The 18,676-nt window shown below is 42.5% G+C and overlaps 1 protein-coding gene across 8 annotated transcripts in view; it reads right to left on the bottom strand.

Moving 5' to 3' along the window:
• FRMD4B (FERM domain containing 4B) overlaps positions 1-18,676 on the bottom strand; it is a 324,296-nt gene that overhangs the window by 10,584 nt on the left and 295,036 nt on the right. For all 8 annotated transcript variants that reach the window (XM_004738339.3, XM_045077913.1, XM_045077915.1 and 5 more), the window contains 9 exons: positions 13,671-13,747; positions 12,255-12,393; positions 11,637-11,778; positions 10,515-10,648; positions 10,298-10,417; positions 8,532-8,760; positions 5,567-5,623; positions 3,655-3,802; positions 779-898 (listed from right to left, as the gene is read on the bottom strand). In XM_004738339.3, coding sequence (XP_004738396.2) covers positions 779-898; positions 3,655-3,802; positions 5,567-5,623; positions 8,532-8,760; positions 10,298-10,417; positions 10,515-10,648; positions 11,637-11,778; positions 12,255-12,393; positions 13,671-13,747 — 1,166 coding nt within the window. The remainder of the gene's footprint in view (positions 1-778; positions 899-3,654; positions 3,803-5,566; positions 5,624-8,531; positions 8,761-10,297; positions 10,418-10,514; positions 10,649-11,636; positions 11,779-12,254; positions 12,394-13,670; positions 13,748-18,676) is intronic.

Here is an 18,676-nt window from a genome sequence, read left to right as displayed (position 1 = left end):
AGCCCAAGCGTCTTTGGAGGTTCCTCTCTTCCAACAGGAGTGAAGGAGACACAGACTAGGGCAGAGGGAGCACTGCTCGGGGGAGAGCCTGGCTCTGACAGCAGACTTATCTGGGGGGAGTCTTGGGTAAGACTCTGAACCTCTCTTGATCCTCATCCCTAAAACAAGGAGGTAAAACAGGATCTGAGATCTGCAGTTCGGCTTGTCATGTGTACTGAATAATATCAGGCATATGGTGCACCTGCGGGGCTCAGTCAGTAAAGTGTCTGCCTTTGGCTCAGGTCATGATCCCAGGGTCCTGGGATCGAGCCCCACACTGGGCTCCCTGCTAAGTGGGGAGCCTGCTTCTCCCTCTGCCTGCCACTCGCCCTGCTTGCATTCTCTCTCTCTCTGAGAAATAAATAAATAAAACCTTAAAAAATTTTTTTAAAAAATATCAGGCTTATAAAAGAGCTAGCGAAACCTTCCCTAAATGCTTCAAAGTGTTGGCTTGTGTCATTATCCTCATCCTCGCCACCGAATAACAAACAGCGATGTCTGGCTGGGAAAACTAAGGCACACGCACAAAAAAATCTCCTATCTACCCGCACAAAGCCTATTTTTCAGTACATTTTCTTTGCCAGTGTCACTGAACTGTTAAGTAGAAAATGTGGATCTGTAACCAGTCCCGCTGCATTGAGTCCCTTAAAATGATTAAAACGCAAAACAAAGCAGAGCAAAACCAACAAAGTAAAGCAAAATCAACAATGTCAAAGTCACTGGAACGAAGCGCTCTTACTCCAAGTGGCTGCTGCTGTAAGCATTTCGGGTCAGAACGGGAGTGGTGGGCATGCTCCGTCCGCCGGGGGGCCGCCGCTCCAGGGTTTTGTAAGGGCTGCTGTGGGTCGACAGCATTTCCCTGTGATGGGAAGAAGAACGTGGGAGATGATGAGCCTCCTAGCATCTCTGGCCAACTCGTCAACAGCCAATTTGAAACTTAGTGGAAGTGAAGGAAAGGAGCATTGAAGAAAACGGGGCAGGGTGTCTTTGTGATTTAGTATCCTTGTATGTCCTGGGTGAGTTTGGGGGGAAACACAAGGGATCTCTCTAGTCATAAGGATGAAGGAAAAAAAAAAAACAAAACCTTTTTTTAAAAAAAGAAGAATGTACTGAATAAAAGGGATTGAAAGCAACTAGAGCAAGGGCAGCAAAGCCTTTTTCTGTAAGAGTCTAAGAGTAAATATTTTTGGCCTTGCAGGCCAGATGTCCCTGTCCTGACCGCTCTCTTGTGCCCCTGAGGGACAAAAGCAGTGTAGACAACGTGTACATGAATGGGGATGGCTGTGAGCCAAAAGGGCTTGACTGTGGACACCGAAAGTCAAATATCGTATAATTTTCATGTCCCGCAATACTACTGCTTTTGGGGGTGCCTGGGTGGCTCAGTGGGTTAAAGCCTATGCCTTCGGCTCAGGTCATGATCCCAGGGTCCTGGGATCGAGCCCCACATCGAGCTCTCTGCTCAGCAGGGAACCTGTTTCCCCCTCTCTCTCTGCCTGCCTCTCTGCCTACTTGTGATCTCCATCTGTCAAATAAATAAATAAAATCTTAAAAAAAAAAAATACTACTGCTTTTGACTTCCCCTCCAACTATTTAAAAATGTAAAAACCATTCTGAGCTCGTGGGCCATATAAAAATAAGTTGCAGGATGAACCCAGCCAGTGGGTTTTTGTCTGCGGGCCGTGGATTAGAAGGTAACATCTTTAAATCACTTTGTTGGCTACACAGCACAGTGAGAACACAATCTAAAGTTCATTCTTTAATGAAAGGTGACTCTGATTACATTTTTAGTTATCACAAAAGCATGTCAAGTTCACCGCAGAAAATTTTGAAAAGTACAGGTTAAAAAGAAAAACTTAAATATCTATCATCAGAAACCTCAGAGACAGCCAGTCAACACTGACTATTTTCAGATATTTTTCACTAACCATACTTATAGGTATTTACAGTTTTAACAACAACAAAATACTATCTTACTCTATACTCTCTTTCAAAACTCACATTAAAAAAACTGTATCTAAAGTTTTGTGTTGGTTACTATTCATCCACAATGTTATTTTAATGACAGTAGAGCATTCTACTGTAAGGATTTATAAATCATTTGAACAACTCACTAGTTGAGCATTTGGGTTGTTTTCAATTTGTCACTAGCATCAACAGTACCGGGATGAGCATCCTGTAGTTAGTTAATACAACAGGAAAAATTCCTCTAAGTGAAATTGCGGGATCAATGACCAAACCCATCTTAAGCTATTAAGGAAGTAGGTATAGTAATTTTGAAGATAATGATTTCTGGTCATAGGTCTTCCTTTTGCTTCAATAGCTTTGTTTCCCCTGATATAATAAATACATTTGTCCAGAGCTGTCCAACGAAGGAAATACGCTATATCTATGCCAATATTGTAGCCATTAGCCCACATGTGCACCCACTAGCACTTGAAATGTGGCTAGCATGACTCAGAAGTGAATTTTTAATTTTATTTACTTTTAATTGCACTGGCTGGCACAGCTCTAGACACTTGGATTTCTATTGTTTAGGCAACAGTTCTAAAGGCTAATCTAATAGCTGGGCCTGATATGGTCTTTGACAAAGGAGAAATACAGCATGGTGCTATTTTCTTAAGTGAAGAATTATTTAATCTAAATAATCTTCCTTTATTTTAAGACTAATTTCCCCCTTCACTGAGATGCAGTGTGACATATTGGTTAAAATCACTCCATAGGCTTTGGAGTCAGGCTACATAGGTTCAAATCCTGATTCCAACATTTACAGGAACCCAACAGGTTATTCAAGCTTTCTGGTCCTCAGTGTACTTACCTGTAAATGGTAATGACAGTTGTCACACTACAGGTTAAATTCATTAATATGTATTAAAATACTTTGAACAGTGTCTGACATACAGTAAGCATTCAATAAATGTTAACTTCATTTATTATTATTATTATTATTATGACAATGGCTGTATTTTTGATATTTACATGTCTTTTTTTCAATGAACTTGTGGTATTATTTATGTGAACATTCTGATTAGGCAGAGTAAACATTTGGTAATTTATCTTGGGTCCCTTTTTTTTTTTTTTTTTTAAGTAGTATTGATCCATGCAGCCAAATTCTGAGAATCCCTGGTCTGTCATCTTTTTAAAATACTGGTGTTATTGCCTGGATAATATTTATCTGAGATATTCGAGAAGAAAAGTCACATTATCTATGTTACAGATTCAAAATGAGTGAAAGTCTCATTTCCTTTGGAAAGAGTGGAAGTCATTTCTGTCACTCACACTGATAGTGTGGTATTTAATGTCCATTTCCTGAGAGCATGGGTTTTGAAATGGAACTTCAGATGTTATATCCAAATCCAGATTATAAGTAATGCCCCTGGAACCTAACATAAATCCAACAGACTTTAAAATATAGGAAAGTGCCAAATGCTTTGAAAAGAACTCTTAGAAATGTGCTTGTTGTCAACAACAAATAACGGGGTGAGTTTCTATGCTTTGGTTTTGCAGGATAACCCCTTCTGAAAGGGTAAAAGGGTAATGCCCCAAAGGGTGGACTATTTCGGAGGAAAGGTCTCACGGCTGTGAGGCATCTGCCTCCCTGAAGATGGGATTTCTCACCTGGACTGCCTGGTCTCCGCAAACTGTTCATTGACGGATGACTTTCTGAAATGGATTCGCTCAATACCGAGAGACTTGGGGGGAAGAATTCTTGGAGAATGAGGTACTGAACTTGGTCGCTGCCCAGCGAGAGTGAAGGTGTCATTGGCTATAATAAGTAAATGAATGAATGAATCAGTAAGTAGGTAAATAAATAAGTTAATAAATACCTTTCCAGCCCTCCAAAAAGCAAATCAGAAGATCTGATGTTTTTAGAAGTGTATTATTTTAGGACATTTATTTTATACTTTATACACTAGAAAACAGAAATTACTGAATACAACTGACCCTTGGACAACACAGGTTTGGACTGCATGGGTCCACTTACACACAGATTTTTTTTTTTCTGATATAGTAAAGTATAGTAAATGCATTTTCTCTTCCTTATGATTTTCTTAATAACATTTTCTCCTCTCTAGCTTACTTGACTGTAGGAATACAGTATATATATATATAATACATTTAACATACAAATATGTGTTAATTGTTTAAGTTAATGATAAGGCTTCTGCCAAAACTAGGCTGTAACTAGTTATGTTTTGGGGTAGTCAAAGTTATACTTGGATTTTCAACCACCGGGAGTGGGACCACACCTAACCCCCACATTGTTCAAGGGTCAAATGTTCTCTTGTGGGCCTGATCCAACTTTTCCCAGTTTAGTAGGTAATAAAAGCAATAATTATATTCTCTGAGCAGAGAAATCATTCTGGTAGAATGGGTGATACTATAGTTTTTCTAGAATTATATTAAAGAAAACCCCCAGTGTGTATAGGGCCAAAAGCAAGTTGGCTGGTACAGCTGGCTTGGATCACTTCTGTTCACCTTTCAAGTTCTTAGGCCTCGCTGGCTGACCAGGGGCTCATCCTGTCATTGAAAGTGATATAACTGATGTATGCTGAGTCATCAGAGACTTGTTATGTCTCCTGCTGACATCTGCATTTTCAAAGAGGAATGGAAAACACGACCCAGCTTCAGCTCAAAGGAAAAATTTTGGAGTGGTGGAGTTTCATGCACCATCAAATTTGGGGTGGGATGAGGGTGGGGGAGATAAAGCCGTATGGGTTAGTGGCTTCCCAGAATTCTTTAAATCATCTCTAGACAGTCACTCCTCTGCTTAAGCACCAGGGATTACAAGGAAGCACTTTCCCACTCGATATGAAATCCATTCCACCATCAAATGTGCTGAACAAACACAGGCCATCAAAACATGTGGCCTTCCTCTATGAAACCAATACAATGACATGTAACCCAATTTCTTCCCAAGGAAAATAAACTCTTAGCCATCCAGAACACAAGGATAATCAAAGTCTACACTATATTTCACAGTTTGAGATAAGACTCCAAATATAGAAGATTCATCATTGGGAAAGTTGCATGAAAGGTTCTGAATACAACTCCCCGTGAACCTGTTATTACTTCAAGAGAGAACATTTAAAAAAAATCCTACAGAGGGGTGCCTGGCTGGCTCAGTCAGTAAAGCATATGACTCTTGATCTCAGGGTCCTGAATTTAAGCCCCACCTTGGGTGGGTAGCCTACTTAAAAGTAAAAAAAAAAAAAAAAAAGTAAATAACTAAGAATGCTAATTTAAAAAATTCTACAGAGCCTCACAAACCCTTACTGAGAGACTGACTCAGTTGCATAATAGTATTCTGATTTCCTAAATTCAAGTGGTCTGTATGGTACTGTGTTTAATGCTGATTTAACCTCAGTAGAAGCTCATCATAATCTCCCTTCCTCAACCATTCTGTATAGATGTTAAGTTAGTTCATTCTACTTTTACCAAAAGAATAACACATAGGCTTTACTTCAAGAAATTGTCTTAATATTTCAGAACATATGACATTTGAAAATGAAAAAAAAGAGCTACTCACAATCATCATAGGTGGTAGTGTCAGACAAGGAGCTGCTCTCCGATGGGATTATGTCTTCTGTGAATAAAAGTAAGTGCCTTTAGAACAACCAGGCATTTATACACCTACAGTGGATTTCATAAAGCAATTCTCAATACAGTGCATCTTATTTTTATTTAGTAAGTATAAATAATTATAGTGCATTAAGAATAATTAACAAGAATGGAATCATTTACTAGTAAAGATATAAACATCTTAGAATTGTACAAATATGATACTGGACTATTTTTATTTTTTTCAGATTTTATTTCTTTATTTGACACAGAGAGAGAGACAGCAAGAGAGAGAACAGAAGCAGGGCGAGTGGGGGGGGGGAGCAGGCTTTCCGCTGAGCAGGGAGCCCGATGTGGGACTTGATCCCACGACCCCGGGATCATGACCTGAGCCAAAGGCAGATGCTTAATGACTGAGCCACCCAGGTGCCCCATCACTGGACTTTTTCCTAAAATGGAACAGAGTTAGGGGCTCTTGGGTGGCTCAGTCAGTTAAGCATCTGACTGCTGATTTTAGCTCAGGTATTGGGAGTCCCAGGGTCGTGAGATCAACACCCACACTGGGCTCCACTCTCAGCAGAGTCTGCTTGAGATTCTCTCTCCCTCACTCTCTGCCCCTCCCCCACTCATGCGCTCTCTAAATAAATAAACAAACAAATAAAATCTTTAAGAGAAATGGAACTGATTTCAACGCAGTTTTTGTTTTCAATTAGTTTTCAATCTAGCTTCTACATACCTTAGACATTGAGGGCTTACGACCAACACACTGGAAAGAAAAATCATGCCATTCATGTCATAAATGAGAAATAGACTTGAACCCTCATTTGAAAATGAGGGTTGAAAATAACTGTTGTTAGTATAAATTATTTTTCGACCCCTCCCTGAAGACAAGGGCCTTTTCTTAATAGGTGAACACTTGGTGGTGCACGAGCATTTCAGTTAGAGCCGGGTTTCTCATGTGGCACTACTGACATTTTGGACTGGATCATCTTTGCTGGGGCGAGCTGTCCTTTGCATTGTAGGATCTTCAGCCTCCAACCGCTGTCAAACAGCAGCACCGCCACGCCCCGTTTCGGCAACCAAAAATGTCTGAGGATATTGCCAAACATCCCCTGGGGGTGCAAAACTGCTCTTGGTTGAGAACCCCTGAATTAGACAGACCTGGGTTCCCATCTTGGTTTTGACACTTACTAGCTGTGAGACCTTGGACAAATGACTTCATCCCTCTTGGCCTCACTTGGCTCAACTAAAATGCAAAGAAGAATAGTACCTAGTATGCAGTGCTAAGGTGATTAAGATAATGGATGTCAAGCTCTTAGCCCACCTCCTTGTACAGGACAAATGCTTAATAAGTATTAGCTATAGTTATTGCTTTTATTACCTAGACATAGCATTCTGGGGGTTGGAAATACCCGTAACGCTCCTGAGTATTAGTGCTACCCATCCAATGTTAAAAAAAAAAAAAAAATGTATGTAGCAACAGGAGGCAACACAGATGTGCACATCTGCCTTGGTAAATCATTCCACACCCAGGGTCAGGTCCTGGTAAGGTAGGCTTCGACGCCATCATGAAGGAAATCTCCCCCATCTGATCTCAAGTGGCAATCTCCACCAGAGCCAGGCAGACGATCTCTTCACTGTACACACAGTAGACAGAGTCTGAAGGCAAGGTGCCAGTGTAGTCAGCTGTCAGGCACACTTAAAAAAAAAATCAACCCCATATATCTTCAACCATGGCACCATTTGCTGCCCAAATGTCACTCATTGTAAAGGAGATCACTTGAATCCTGCACAGTTTGCAGATGAATGGGCCACAACAAATGGTTATGAAAGTTAAGTACATCGCTAATCACCCATCTCCGTAGGTCCAGAACAGAACCACCTCCAAAGCCAACTGGACGTCTCATTTGGATTCAGAGCCATCCTAAATTCTCCAGCTGTAGCGGATGAACAAGTGTTCATCCCTTTCCAAAACGCCGTATCTCTGCTTTATAAACCAGACCTCCCCAAATCCGAGTATACGCCAAACCTAGTCACCACATTTCATCCAATCTGACACAATTATTTTATGTCTCAGTAAAACGAGAAAAAGTATTGCCCATTGTAACACGCCATCGAGTGTAAAATTATTCAAATTTCACAGATGTTTAAATGTGAAAAAAACAGTCTTGGGATAAAGGAAATCTAATCATATTTCAACCAGCGATCAAGGCTGCAAACCATGCTGATAAAGTAAGGCCAAGTGAACCTGAAATGGACTTAAATGAGATTTTCAGTGTACTTTGTTTTCTGATTATGAAAGTCTTAAGAATATAATGTTGAGAATTTTGAAAATAGAAGAAAAACAAGTTATTTGAAATACCACAACTACTAGCATTTTGAAATATTTTCCAACCAGTTGTTGAAGGTCCATCTTCACATGATGTCGGGGTCATGTTGTGATTATGATTTAATACTCTGCTTTCTGCATTTCATGTTCTATCACAACATTTGTCCCGAGCTTTAAATAGCTTCCACAATTGACAGGAACTGTAAGAGCTCTTTTCACAAATGTTGGATAGGCCCTTCAACAAATGTATGTCCCTGCATTAAAACCCTTTGAGAAACGGCTGGGTAGGCCCAGCTCTCTTTACTACTCTGTGCTGCCAGCTCGATTTCCTGCAACGAGTGAGGCCAGTAAAAGGTGATTATCAACCAATATTGCTACGAATGTGCCTTCATCCTGCAAATGAAAGCAACGCAATAGTGTAGTATTACCATAGTGAGAATGTCCGTGAAAACCATGTTTACACACTTGCAAGACTGACATCCCAAACCATTTTCACCCTAAGAAACTTACTTTTAAACCAGTCCTTTCTTGTATCTCTCACCCAATGAACTTGGAAATGCTACTACCATCATATGTGACCGGAAAAACCTTACTTATTACGAACCTGGTAAAATAACTGTGGCTTTCTGGCTGGGCTTCTTTCCACATCTGATTCGATATTCATTTATCGCGTTTTCAATCTCCTGAAGCTTTTTCACTGCCTCTGTGTAATCTTGCTTTCGTTTTTTCTTCACGGTTTTACAAAGGTCTGGCTCGTTGGCAAGTTTCTTCGCAGCTTCGACTAGCTTTTGCTGTATTAGGAAATTGCTCTCCAGGTCTTGCAAAGCAGGATCCTGCATTTAGACAATGATACCAGTTCTTGTACATTCTCAGATCAGATGCTCTTTGAGAATAAAACCTTCCTAAGTTGACTGCACAGGCGTCTTCCAACACTTTTCTAGAAGACAAGACCTCCCTCATCCACTTACTTATACTTCTCACTAATCTGTTTTCCTTTTAAAGAAGGGAATGGCCTTTCCTTCATTTAGTGGGTCAGGTGACAATTATATTTTTCAAGGAGAGATTCCTATTCCTAAGCCAAGATTCACAGACACAGAAAGTTGTATTTATATGCTTAGCTTTAGAGACAGATACATTTGAGTTTGATTTCTCTTTCTGGTGGTTCCCTCTTGAGTGACCCTGGAAACATGCTTAATTTTTTTTGTTTTTTAAAGATTTTATTTATTTATTCAACAGACAAAGATCACAAGTAGGCAGAGGCAGGCATAGAGAGAAGGGGAAGCAGGCTCCCTCCTGAGCAGAGAGCCTGATGCAGGGCTAAATCCCAGGACCCTGGGATCATGACCTGAGCCGAAGGTAGAGGCTTTAACCCACTGAGCCACCCAGGCGCCCCAACATGCTTAATTTCTTAGTGCTACTGGTTTTTTTTTTTTTTTTTTCATTCTGCATCTCCATTTCAAATGGAGAGAAAATATCTACCTTGTAAAAATATGGCAAAGTTTAAATGAGATAATATGTGTGCACTGCTTAGCTCAGGAGTGGTATACTCAATAAGTTTCAGAGCTCAGGGGTGCCTGGGTGGCTCAGTCAGTTGAGAGTCTGACTCTTGATTTTGGCTCAGGTCACAGTCTCAGGGTCATGGGACGGAGTCCTGGGTCGGGCTCCGTGCTCAGCGAGGAGTCTGTATGAGATTCTCTCCCTGTCTCTCTGCCCCTCCCCCTGCTCATGCAGGTGCTCTCTCTAAAATAAGTAAAGACACCTTTTAAAAAATTTGCAAACCTCACTCTATTATGGATGGAAACTGCTATCATTTTCTACAGCCATGATGGCTAAATCTGGGCAAGAAACAGGAGTAGGGCCCTACGATCTGATGACATGCAAATGAGAAAGTTCACCCTCTACTAGAACTTTATTATACCTGAATGCTGCCCATGTACTATGTCATTTATGACACCCTGTATCTGTTAGCAGGATGAATGAGGATGACCCTCATTTTATGGATGAGGAACTGAGATCTGAAAAATGACACACCAGAAAGGGCAAACGTATTTGTCAAAGGTTTCTTGGTTTTACGTGGAAGCGTCTAATGCTGGAGTTCTTCATTCTTACGGTCAAGGTACTCAGTTTATAAACATTTGGGGTTTGTTTAACGCTCTCTATGCCTGGGAGGAGTAAAATAGTGAGACAGAATCAACCATAATTGGACCGTGCATGAAAGGAAGAATTCAGTTCGGTCCACTGTATCACTTTCAAGTGGCGAGATAGCAAGTTCAGCAGGGACTCAAAAACCAAAGAAACAAGTCAGCCGTGTTCAGCCGGCTGCTTTTCTGTCTTGTTGTTAATAGAAATGCTCAGCTTTGGTGCTCCTACCTCTTCACTCGGCAGCAGGCTGCCATCCAGTTTGAACGCAGTGCCTACACGCCTTCTGACCTGAGGCGGTTTCTCACCTATGTTCAGCGGATATTCCTTTGGCATTTTGCCGGTGAGCTCCTATAAAACAGGACAGAGAACCGAGACGGGGTAAGTGACACCCGCCAGATTGTCAGACACAGTGTGACGAGTCCCCCCCAAAGCAGAAGACACTCACAGCCTCCCGCAAACAGATCTTCTTAAGCTCCTCGACTTTTTTCAGGAGCTTTTCCTGCAAGAGCTTTTCCTTCTTCTTGAGCTCCAGGATTTTCTCTCTCTTTTGCTCCTCGCTAACTTCTGAGTCTTGAGAACCTGGAGAGATTGGAAGGGAGGCCAGGGAAGGTTTATACAAGGCATGTTTCCTTCCTTTTTTAAAGGACAAAGGACTTTTAAGGCTGGCCTGCTATTAAATAATAATTTATTTCTTTTCTCCTTGTTTCCGAACATAATAAAAGGAAACTGGAGAACATTTTCTCATGCTTCTGGGCATCCAATGCAGCCTGGTAATTATATATACCCTCTGTATTTTGGCTCAGTCATTTTAGAAGCAATGATAAAATGTTTAATGTTTCAGACACACCCAAGGAAGAATTTCATTTTTGAGCAGGAGAGAAGGTAACATGTTCCTGGAGATAGTTGTTTAGAATGTCCTGGTAGAAAGCAGGCAAGCGAGGCAAAGGAACGTACTGTGCCTCAGATTAAGAGCTGACAATAGGATTTAGATGGGGAGAATTCATTTGAGTGAAGTTAGGCATACTCAGTGATAAGAGACTGCAGAGTTTCTACCGAGGAAAGACTTCAGGGAAGCAGTCACACTGGGAGGTGGGGTTGGGATGAGGTTAGATGCTTGTGGTCACATTTGACTATATATTAAGTAGAGCACTAGACAACTGTCTGCATCAAAAACTAAATATTGGGAGAAGAAGAACTTGATAGAACAGATGAGGAGAAAGTGTCTTTTCATGTTAATCCTGAGGCGTTCACTATCCTTGTAACTAGTGTTGTTCATACAAGCTATTTATAATTTAACTTTCCTTCCACTTCTTAAAACTTTGGTCGATGCTACATGTTGCAGGTTTTGACAGGCTTATTCATTCCCCCCAAATAATGGGCCTTTCAAGTGGCGAGATAGCAAGGTTCAGCAGGGACTCAAAAACCAAAGGAACAAGTCAGCCATGTTCAGCCAGCTGCTTTTCTGTCCTGTTGTTAATAGAAATGATAAAAGTGGTTTATCAGCCCCCAACGTAGTTTATGACCAAAGTGAAAAGTAAAGATCACTGGTACTTTCCAAAAACGTTACCTGAGGAGATTAAACTGCCATTGCTCGCCATGATGAACTGACTTTTTGCCTCCAGCGTCACCATTTTGGAGACCCTCGGTGTTCCTGTCTCAGTCAAATCCATTGCGATATCGTCTAAACTCCTGGCTGAAGGAATTTTTGCCTAAGAGGTATACCACATGGAAACAGAATTCACTCAACTGAACCTATTTTCAATGAATAAGATGATTAAGTTACTATGGAATAAGTAACACAGAGGACAATTTAGAATTTTTACATGCCCAAGTGACACTTCAGAAGAAAAAAAAAATAAGACTTAGGCTTTACATTGACAAAGTTTAAATATGCATGACTCTCTCTCATGGTATATAGTTCAGTCATTAACTTTAGAATGCCACCTGTGTCCATGTACACACGTGCCGAAAAGTTGGCACGTCTTACAACTCCTAGATCAGGCTATATACCGCCCCTGTTTTAAATGTAAGAAAAATTAAAAACAGTTGGTCAGAAAGTTTAAAAAGCAAAAACTCAAAGAACAGAAACCCACGTGCTTGCATCTTTTCTGAGAAAGCTTATCTTGAAACAGAAAGCAAATGAGGGAGGGAAGTCTGTTCCTATAGAAATGCTCCAGTGACTTACTTTGCTTTGCTTCCGGTCCAAGTAAAACTGATGCTGACTAATCGCCATTACCCAGATGGACTTGATGAGGGAAGGATTTGCATACCACGTTTGCACAAAGAGGCCACTTTGCCCAAAGGTTCTTCTTGACACAGAAATCCTGAAAGATTAAGGAAAATATTCAATTCATTCACCTCTGGCCCAGCACACCACAAAATGTACCCACTGAGGAATGTGACCATGAAGTATCTTTTTAATTGTTTTCTGGCTGCCACACTCTGATGCCGACAGGAGCCAAGATTTGCTTTTCTCCTTTTAAGAAGAAACCTACTGCACCTGGATAATCTCTTTTTTGGTAAAACTGGCATGTTCAAAAATGCATGTACACATACCCCAAATGATCAGAAGTACTCAAATTAGGGGCTGTACTAAAAACTTCTACTTAAAAGTAGCATCGTTGCATTCCTTCTACTTCACACATCACAAGAGGTCAGGGATCAAGGTGATCATGTATCAAAGATAACCCAACTGAGAGGGCAGTGTCAACACCTTCCTCAAGGTAAAAGAGCATTTCAGATCTAGGTAGGCTTGGGCGGGTCTGACATCATCAGAGGCTGAACAGATAATATGGTCTGCAAATATACAAGTCTGACACTGGTCCAGTGTCCTGCTTATGCACCAGATAAGAGAATGAGAGATAGTCAGAGGAGGAGAGGGTAAGAGGAGAAGGGGCGGTAGGCAGATGCTGTGGGGAAAAAGGGAGAAGGGTACTAATGTTCTTTGTAGGAATTTGGCTTATCTCTTGGTTCTCTTTTTGTCACAGCTGTTTCCCCCATCCCTCTGACCTCCAAGCATCCATAAACATATCTGAAAGGCAAACACTGGAAACTGATGATGAATTCCTCTGACAAGCTCAGAGAGCCTCCAATCCTGACTTCAATCCATGGTTATAACTTGGCAACTGTTGTTTTAAAAGTGACCAGGAAGACCAAATTAAAAAATGAGCATGGACTCTGAATAGGTATTTCTCTACAGAAGGTACCCAAGTGGCCAAAGAGCACATGAAAAGACACTTAGCCATCGTTAGTCATGAGGGAAATGCAAATCCAAACCAAAATGGGCTATCACTGTATGCCACCAGGATGACTATTAAAAAACCAACAAAACACAACTACAGATAACTGTTAGGGAGGATGTGGAGAAAAGGGAACCACATACACTGTCGGTGGGAATGCAAAATGGCGGCAGTTCTGTGGAAAAACTGTAGCAATTCCTCCAAAGGTTAAAGAGTTACCACTGACCCAGCAATTCCCCTCCCAGGTCTATCCCGGAGAAATGAAAACATGTCCGCACAAAGCCTGGCACATGAATGTTCCCAGCAGCATTGTTACGGGGATAGTGACTGGGACCACACAAAGAAAAGGCTGTCCTCCTCACCTCCGTGGATCGTGAACTTCAACGGCGAATTTCTTCTCACGGAAATATAAGTTCTCCAGCTGTTTCCATTGGAATAACTAAGAAATTGAGAACACAGAACAGACGCACCACCTTAATTAATGCTGATTTTTTAAAAAAATATTTTATTTATTTGACAGATGGAGATCACAAGTAGGCAGAGAGGCAGGCAGAGAGAGAGGGGGAAGCAGGCTCCCTGCAGAGCAGAGAGCTCGATGCGGGGCTCGATCCCAGGACCCTGGGAGCATGACCTGAGCCGAATGCAGAGGCTTTAACCCACTAAGCCACCCAGGCGCCCCATTAATGCTGATTTTTACTAAATCTGGAACTCAGCTTAATCACCAAATAATCAAGAAGGTACACTAAGGCAAAGCACGAATACATGGTGCGTCTTTTACAAACCAACAACCTGAAACCATTCTATTCCTTTCTCTGACAGTAATCAGGCAAGTGTGGGGAACACGCATATTATTTTTCCTCTAACTCAATTAAATAAAAAATAGTTAGGAAATCCTCGCAGTTTCCAGTAAGCACATGCCTTCTGATCAAAGATGTTGATTTCATATTTAAATGGAAATATGGTCATCGAAGGGATGTTTCAGTAGAACCACAGGATGAAATTTCAAAAGAATGCAAAGTGAAAGTAAAACGGAACCCCATGCAGGGGTGCTTCTCTGTGACACCAGTTTCCCACCTAAAAGAGTTCCCCTAAATGTAACAGAAACCCAGCACCAGGAACTGGAGCAGAGCTGGGACGGGGGTAAATATGCGGTTGCCCTCTTGGTTTCTGCTAGAGCCTCCAATCTTTGTCAACGGACTTTTACATTCCCACCGCTGATATTCTAATGCTGCACTAGGTGTCCCTTGCCAATTGGTTGGGAGAAACAGAAGTTAGCTAGCAATGTGCATTTGAAGATCAAATAATTTCTAAAAGGCAGCCCATTCACGAGACAGAGTGCCCTGCTGAATTTTCTGGGTTTGTTCCCAACCCCCTTGTACTAGCCTGAGCCTCAGCTTTTTCTCTCAACTTGGAACTTGTCCCACTATTGATGATTAGTAGACTTTGGCCGGAGTTTGAAATTATGCTCAGAGAATCTCAGGGGAGAATGTGATTTGTATAATTGCAAAGCACAACCATGTCCTGAAGTACAGGAGCCAAGACTTTTTTATGAACATGTGAACCTCACATAAAGGAACAGCATGAACTTAACGTCCGTGTGCACGCGTAACTGGGAGACAAAAGTGTTCAAAGTGGACCCTCGGGCCCCAAACACAGAGAAACCCGCCCATGCTAAGGACACAGCCCTTCGTGGTCCGAACATGCAGTCAGTGTAAGCACAGCAATCACCCAGGTGGAAAGAGTTTAACTAGTGAAAGCTTAAAGCTACATACCCATTTCCTAAAATGTCTGTAGACGGGACGCTTTCATTTCTTTTCATCCAGAGATTCCAAAAATGGGGCAGAATTGTGAAGGAAAACCCCGAGGTTCGTCCTACCTCCCTCTCCCAGAGAGCAGCTCCGGTGAGCTCTGAACGGAGTTTCATAAGACACCTAGGTGTAACTCAGTTTCACAAAGAGAGCCTCCCACGGCTGACACGCTACTGACATCAGCAGCTCTAGCGAGTGACACCTCCCCAGTTCCGCTCCTCCCCCCCCCCCCCCAATCAGGGAGAAAGAGGGCAAAGTTCTCCCTGGGAGATCTTCCCAGAAGGGAGACACATTCTTTTAAAATAGGCCAGAGCGTGGATCCTGACGATAACTTCCTGGGAAATGAGTTGCTTTGAATCCAGGCACAAATTTCACTGGGGGCTGTCTCCGGGAGACATTTCTACCCTGGGGTTTACTCACTCTGGGCATGAACAGGTTCTACAGGAAGAACCACAATGCAGCTCAGCTGTGTTTTCCTTTGCGTCCATTCCCACACACATAAAAACCAGGGCTGGACTTGAAACATGATCTCTGAAAGCCACCACCTCCCCCTCTTATCACTTACAAAAGTGAAATACTAGCGCTTCTGCCTTCATTCAGCAAGTCCCTGCATCGAGAGCAAACAGACTTCCCACAAGCAAAAAACCCTACTTAAAAGGTGAAGGGCTCTGGTTTATTTAAGGAATTTGAAATAATTCGATGGCAACTGGGTATGCAAAAGAAGTTAATGGCACGAGACTGAGTCTTCAAGTCTAAAAGGCAAAGCCGTTTCTTCACCTGAAATCTCAAGTTTATGGAAAATGTGATTTCACAGATGTGTCTGTAATAGCCCAAGGGAACAGGAATGACAATTTGTGCTAACTGTTGCCTCTAGGCTGTGGATGGTGGAGTGTACCAGGGGTTTGCATTCTGGTTCCCTCACTTGTTTTTGGGGGGGCGGTGGAAAAGAGTTGCTTAGCTTTTCTGAGTCTCAGCATTCTCATCCATAAAATGGGAGCAACGCCTGCTTCAGAGGGTTATTGTGACGGGTCAGTGAGGTTATGTTTATGGAGCACTTAGCCCAGTGTCTGGTTTAGAATGAACATTCCGTAAGTGATAAGGCTAGTTGTAACTGTGATGAAGGATGCTCCATCCAAGTCCCTAATGTTACATCATGTCTTTGTGAGGATGGAGGACAGCCACTTAATAAGGAGAAACAGAAGTAGAAAGAGCTGTCTGGTTCCCACCTCTGTCTTTCCACTGACACATCGGGTTTCCAATTCTGTGAGTTTCAGCCCGTGTAAGAACTGCTGTATTTCTGTTGATTTCATCGGCGGTTTCCTGATACACCCTCTGGGTAGGAAATCTGCTCACTGTTCCTTTATCACGGAGGTCAGAGAGGAGGAGGGAGGGGCGGGTCAAGGGCACGCCCACACAGAGACGCATGGTAGCAAGCTCCCTCCTGTCTGGGGTACCCAGAAAAAGGAACGTGCCTTGGCATGTGCAACGGTGCTGAGGAGCGTGCACCTGCCACAGGCTGGGGGTGGCGGGCGGGGACTTCCCGGGGTAATAAAAGACTGAGGGAAAGCCTCGGACAGAAAGGATCAAACTGTCTTTTTGAATCTTAAAATCAATATTAGGGGTCACCCAAAGGTATAACACCATGCCAGGATGGGGAAGGCATCATCATAGGCTTTTTTTTTTTTTTTAATAGCACTTATAATACAGGTTAATCATTTAACTGCAAGTTCACCTGGAAATGACTACATTTGGGATAGTCACAGCTGTACTCTATGACTGTACCTCAAACAGTGACTCATGTCGGGTGATCCCTTGCTGTAACTGGAAGCAAAGCCAAATCACTTTATTATTGATTTATGCTTTTTTTCATTTTAAAAAAAATTTATACTTGATGAATGTACTGTTAGTACTCATGATCAAGCCAGTGGATGTATTTTACCTTCTGGAGTCCCACAAAAACAGAATTTTGCAGGATCACAGGCTTTTAGAAAGCCAGACTAACCACTTCCATCCAGCCGTCCTTCTATCCATCAAATGCTTCTGTGCCTGAGAGTGAGTACTGGGGGTTACTACTTAGAGCCTCATTTTGTGAGACAGACCACCGAGGCTCAGAGAGGTTTACATACATTGTCCAAGATCCCGAAGCTAAATGGAAGCAGATCTGGTATTCACAACCAGCCACAACCGGGCTCCCCAAATCCCAGGGCCTAACCAAAGCACACCATCCTGCCTCACTCTTCTGGGAAGAGGACTCAATGGAGATTTGTTACCTTTTTTTTTTTTTTTAAGATTTTATTTATTTATTTGACAGAGATCTCAAGTAGGCAGAGAGGCAGGCAGAGAGAGAGGGGGAAGCAGGCTCCCTGCTGAGCAGAGAGCCCCATGCGGGGCTTGATCCCAGGACCCTGAGATCATGACCCGAGCCGAAGGCAGAGGCTTAACCCCCTGAGCCACCCAGGTGCCCTGAAATTTGTTACTATTAACAAACACATGGCATAATTCTCAAATCAACCTCACAAGGAAAACAAAACAAAACCACTACCCAGCAGTTATAACAGCCATTTGCAGAAAAGGATTCTGGGACCCTCAAATTGTATTTGCACTAGTGATTCTCAGTCAGTGATATTTACATCACTCCCTCCTCATCCACGACCCTCGGGTCACTTGGCGGTGTCTGGAGACATTTCTGGTGGTCACACTGCAGGGATGGGTGCTCTGGGCAGCTGGTGGGCCGAATCCAGGGACGTTACTGACTATCAGGCCATGCTTTGGACAAAATTCTCTGGCCCCAAATGTCAACAGTGCAGAGACTGAGAAAGCCTGATTCAGAGAATACGTTTTGGTGATATACCTATGCTTTGGTAGGGGGAGTGTGTTGATGTAGAAGACAAAATGTTTGCTCCAAAATAATGAAAGCCGGCGTCCTACTCTTCTCGGCTAGGCAATCCCCACAGGAAATGGTTCTTCTGATTTTCTAAATGCAGATGTTACCCACCAGAGGGACTGAACACCACCCAACAGACTAGAAGAGGCCAAGCTAACACAGTCAGGTGAGCCGAACAAAAATGCTATACCCAAACGGGATGCACTTGGGTAGCGAAAATTACCACCTTTTGAGACGTGACATCATAACCTCCCATACATGAAGCATCACATCTTAAATGCAAGGAGTACAACACTCGGCGTATGATAGAAAGAGTTCAGATGAAGTTCGGGTCATCGGGAAGTGCGTAATATAAAACTCTGACCATCCAAGGAGATGGGATCTTCCCAGACTGCCACTGTGGCCAAATCTGGAACCTTCCGGGGCCAACCTAATGACTTCCTGTTAATATCTGCAGCAGAGCGCTCCCCGCCACGCATTTGGTATGACCAGGGCCGACCTGCTGCTGAGAGCCACCTGCAGGGCTCATTTGGGTGTTTACAACTGGGATCCCTTCTCACAGCTTGTTGTCCAGCCCAGTTATTGAATTTTTCAGGAAAACCCCTAACTTTGAATATATTTCTGTCTTTCCAGATGGGCTGTCAGGTTCTTAATGACAGGGACTTCTCTTTTCCTT

Source organism: Mustela putorius, unplaced genomic scaffold (genome assembly GCF_011764305.1).
Source record: "Mustela putorius furo isolate JIRA1106 unplaced genomic scaffold, ASM1176430v1.1 tig00000095_pilon_pilon_pilon, whole genome shotgun sequence".
Taxonomy (NCBI): domain Eukaryota; kingdom Metazoa; phylum Chordata; class Mammalia; order Carnivora; family Mustelidae; genus Mustela; species Mustela putorius.
This window is presented reverse-complemented; position numbering and strand designations above follow the sequence as displayed.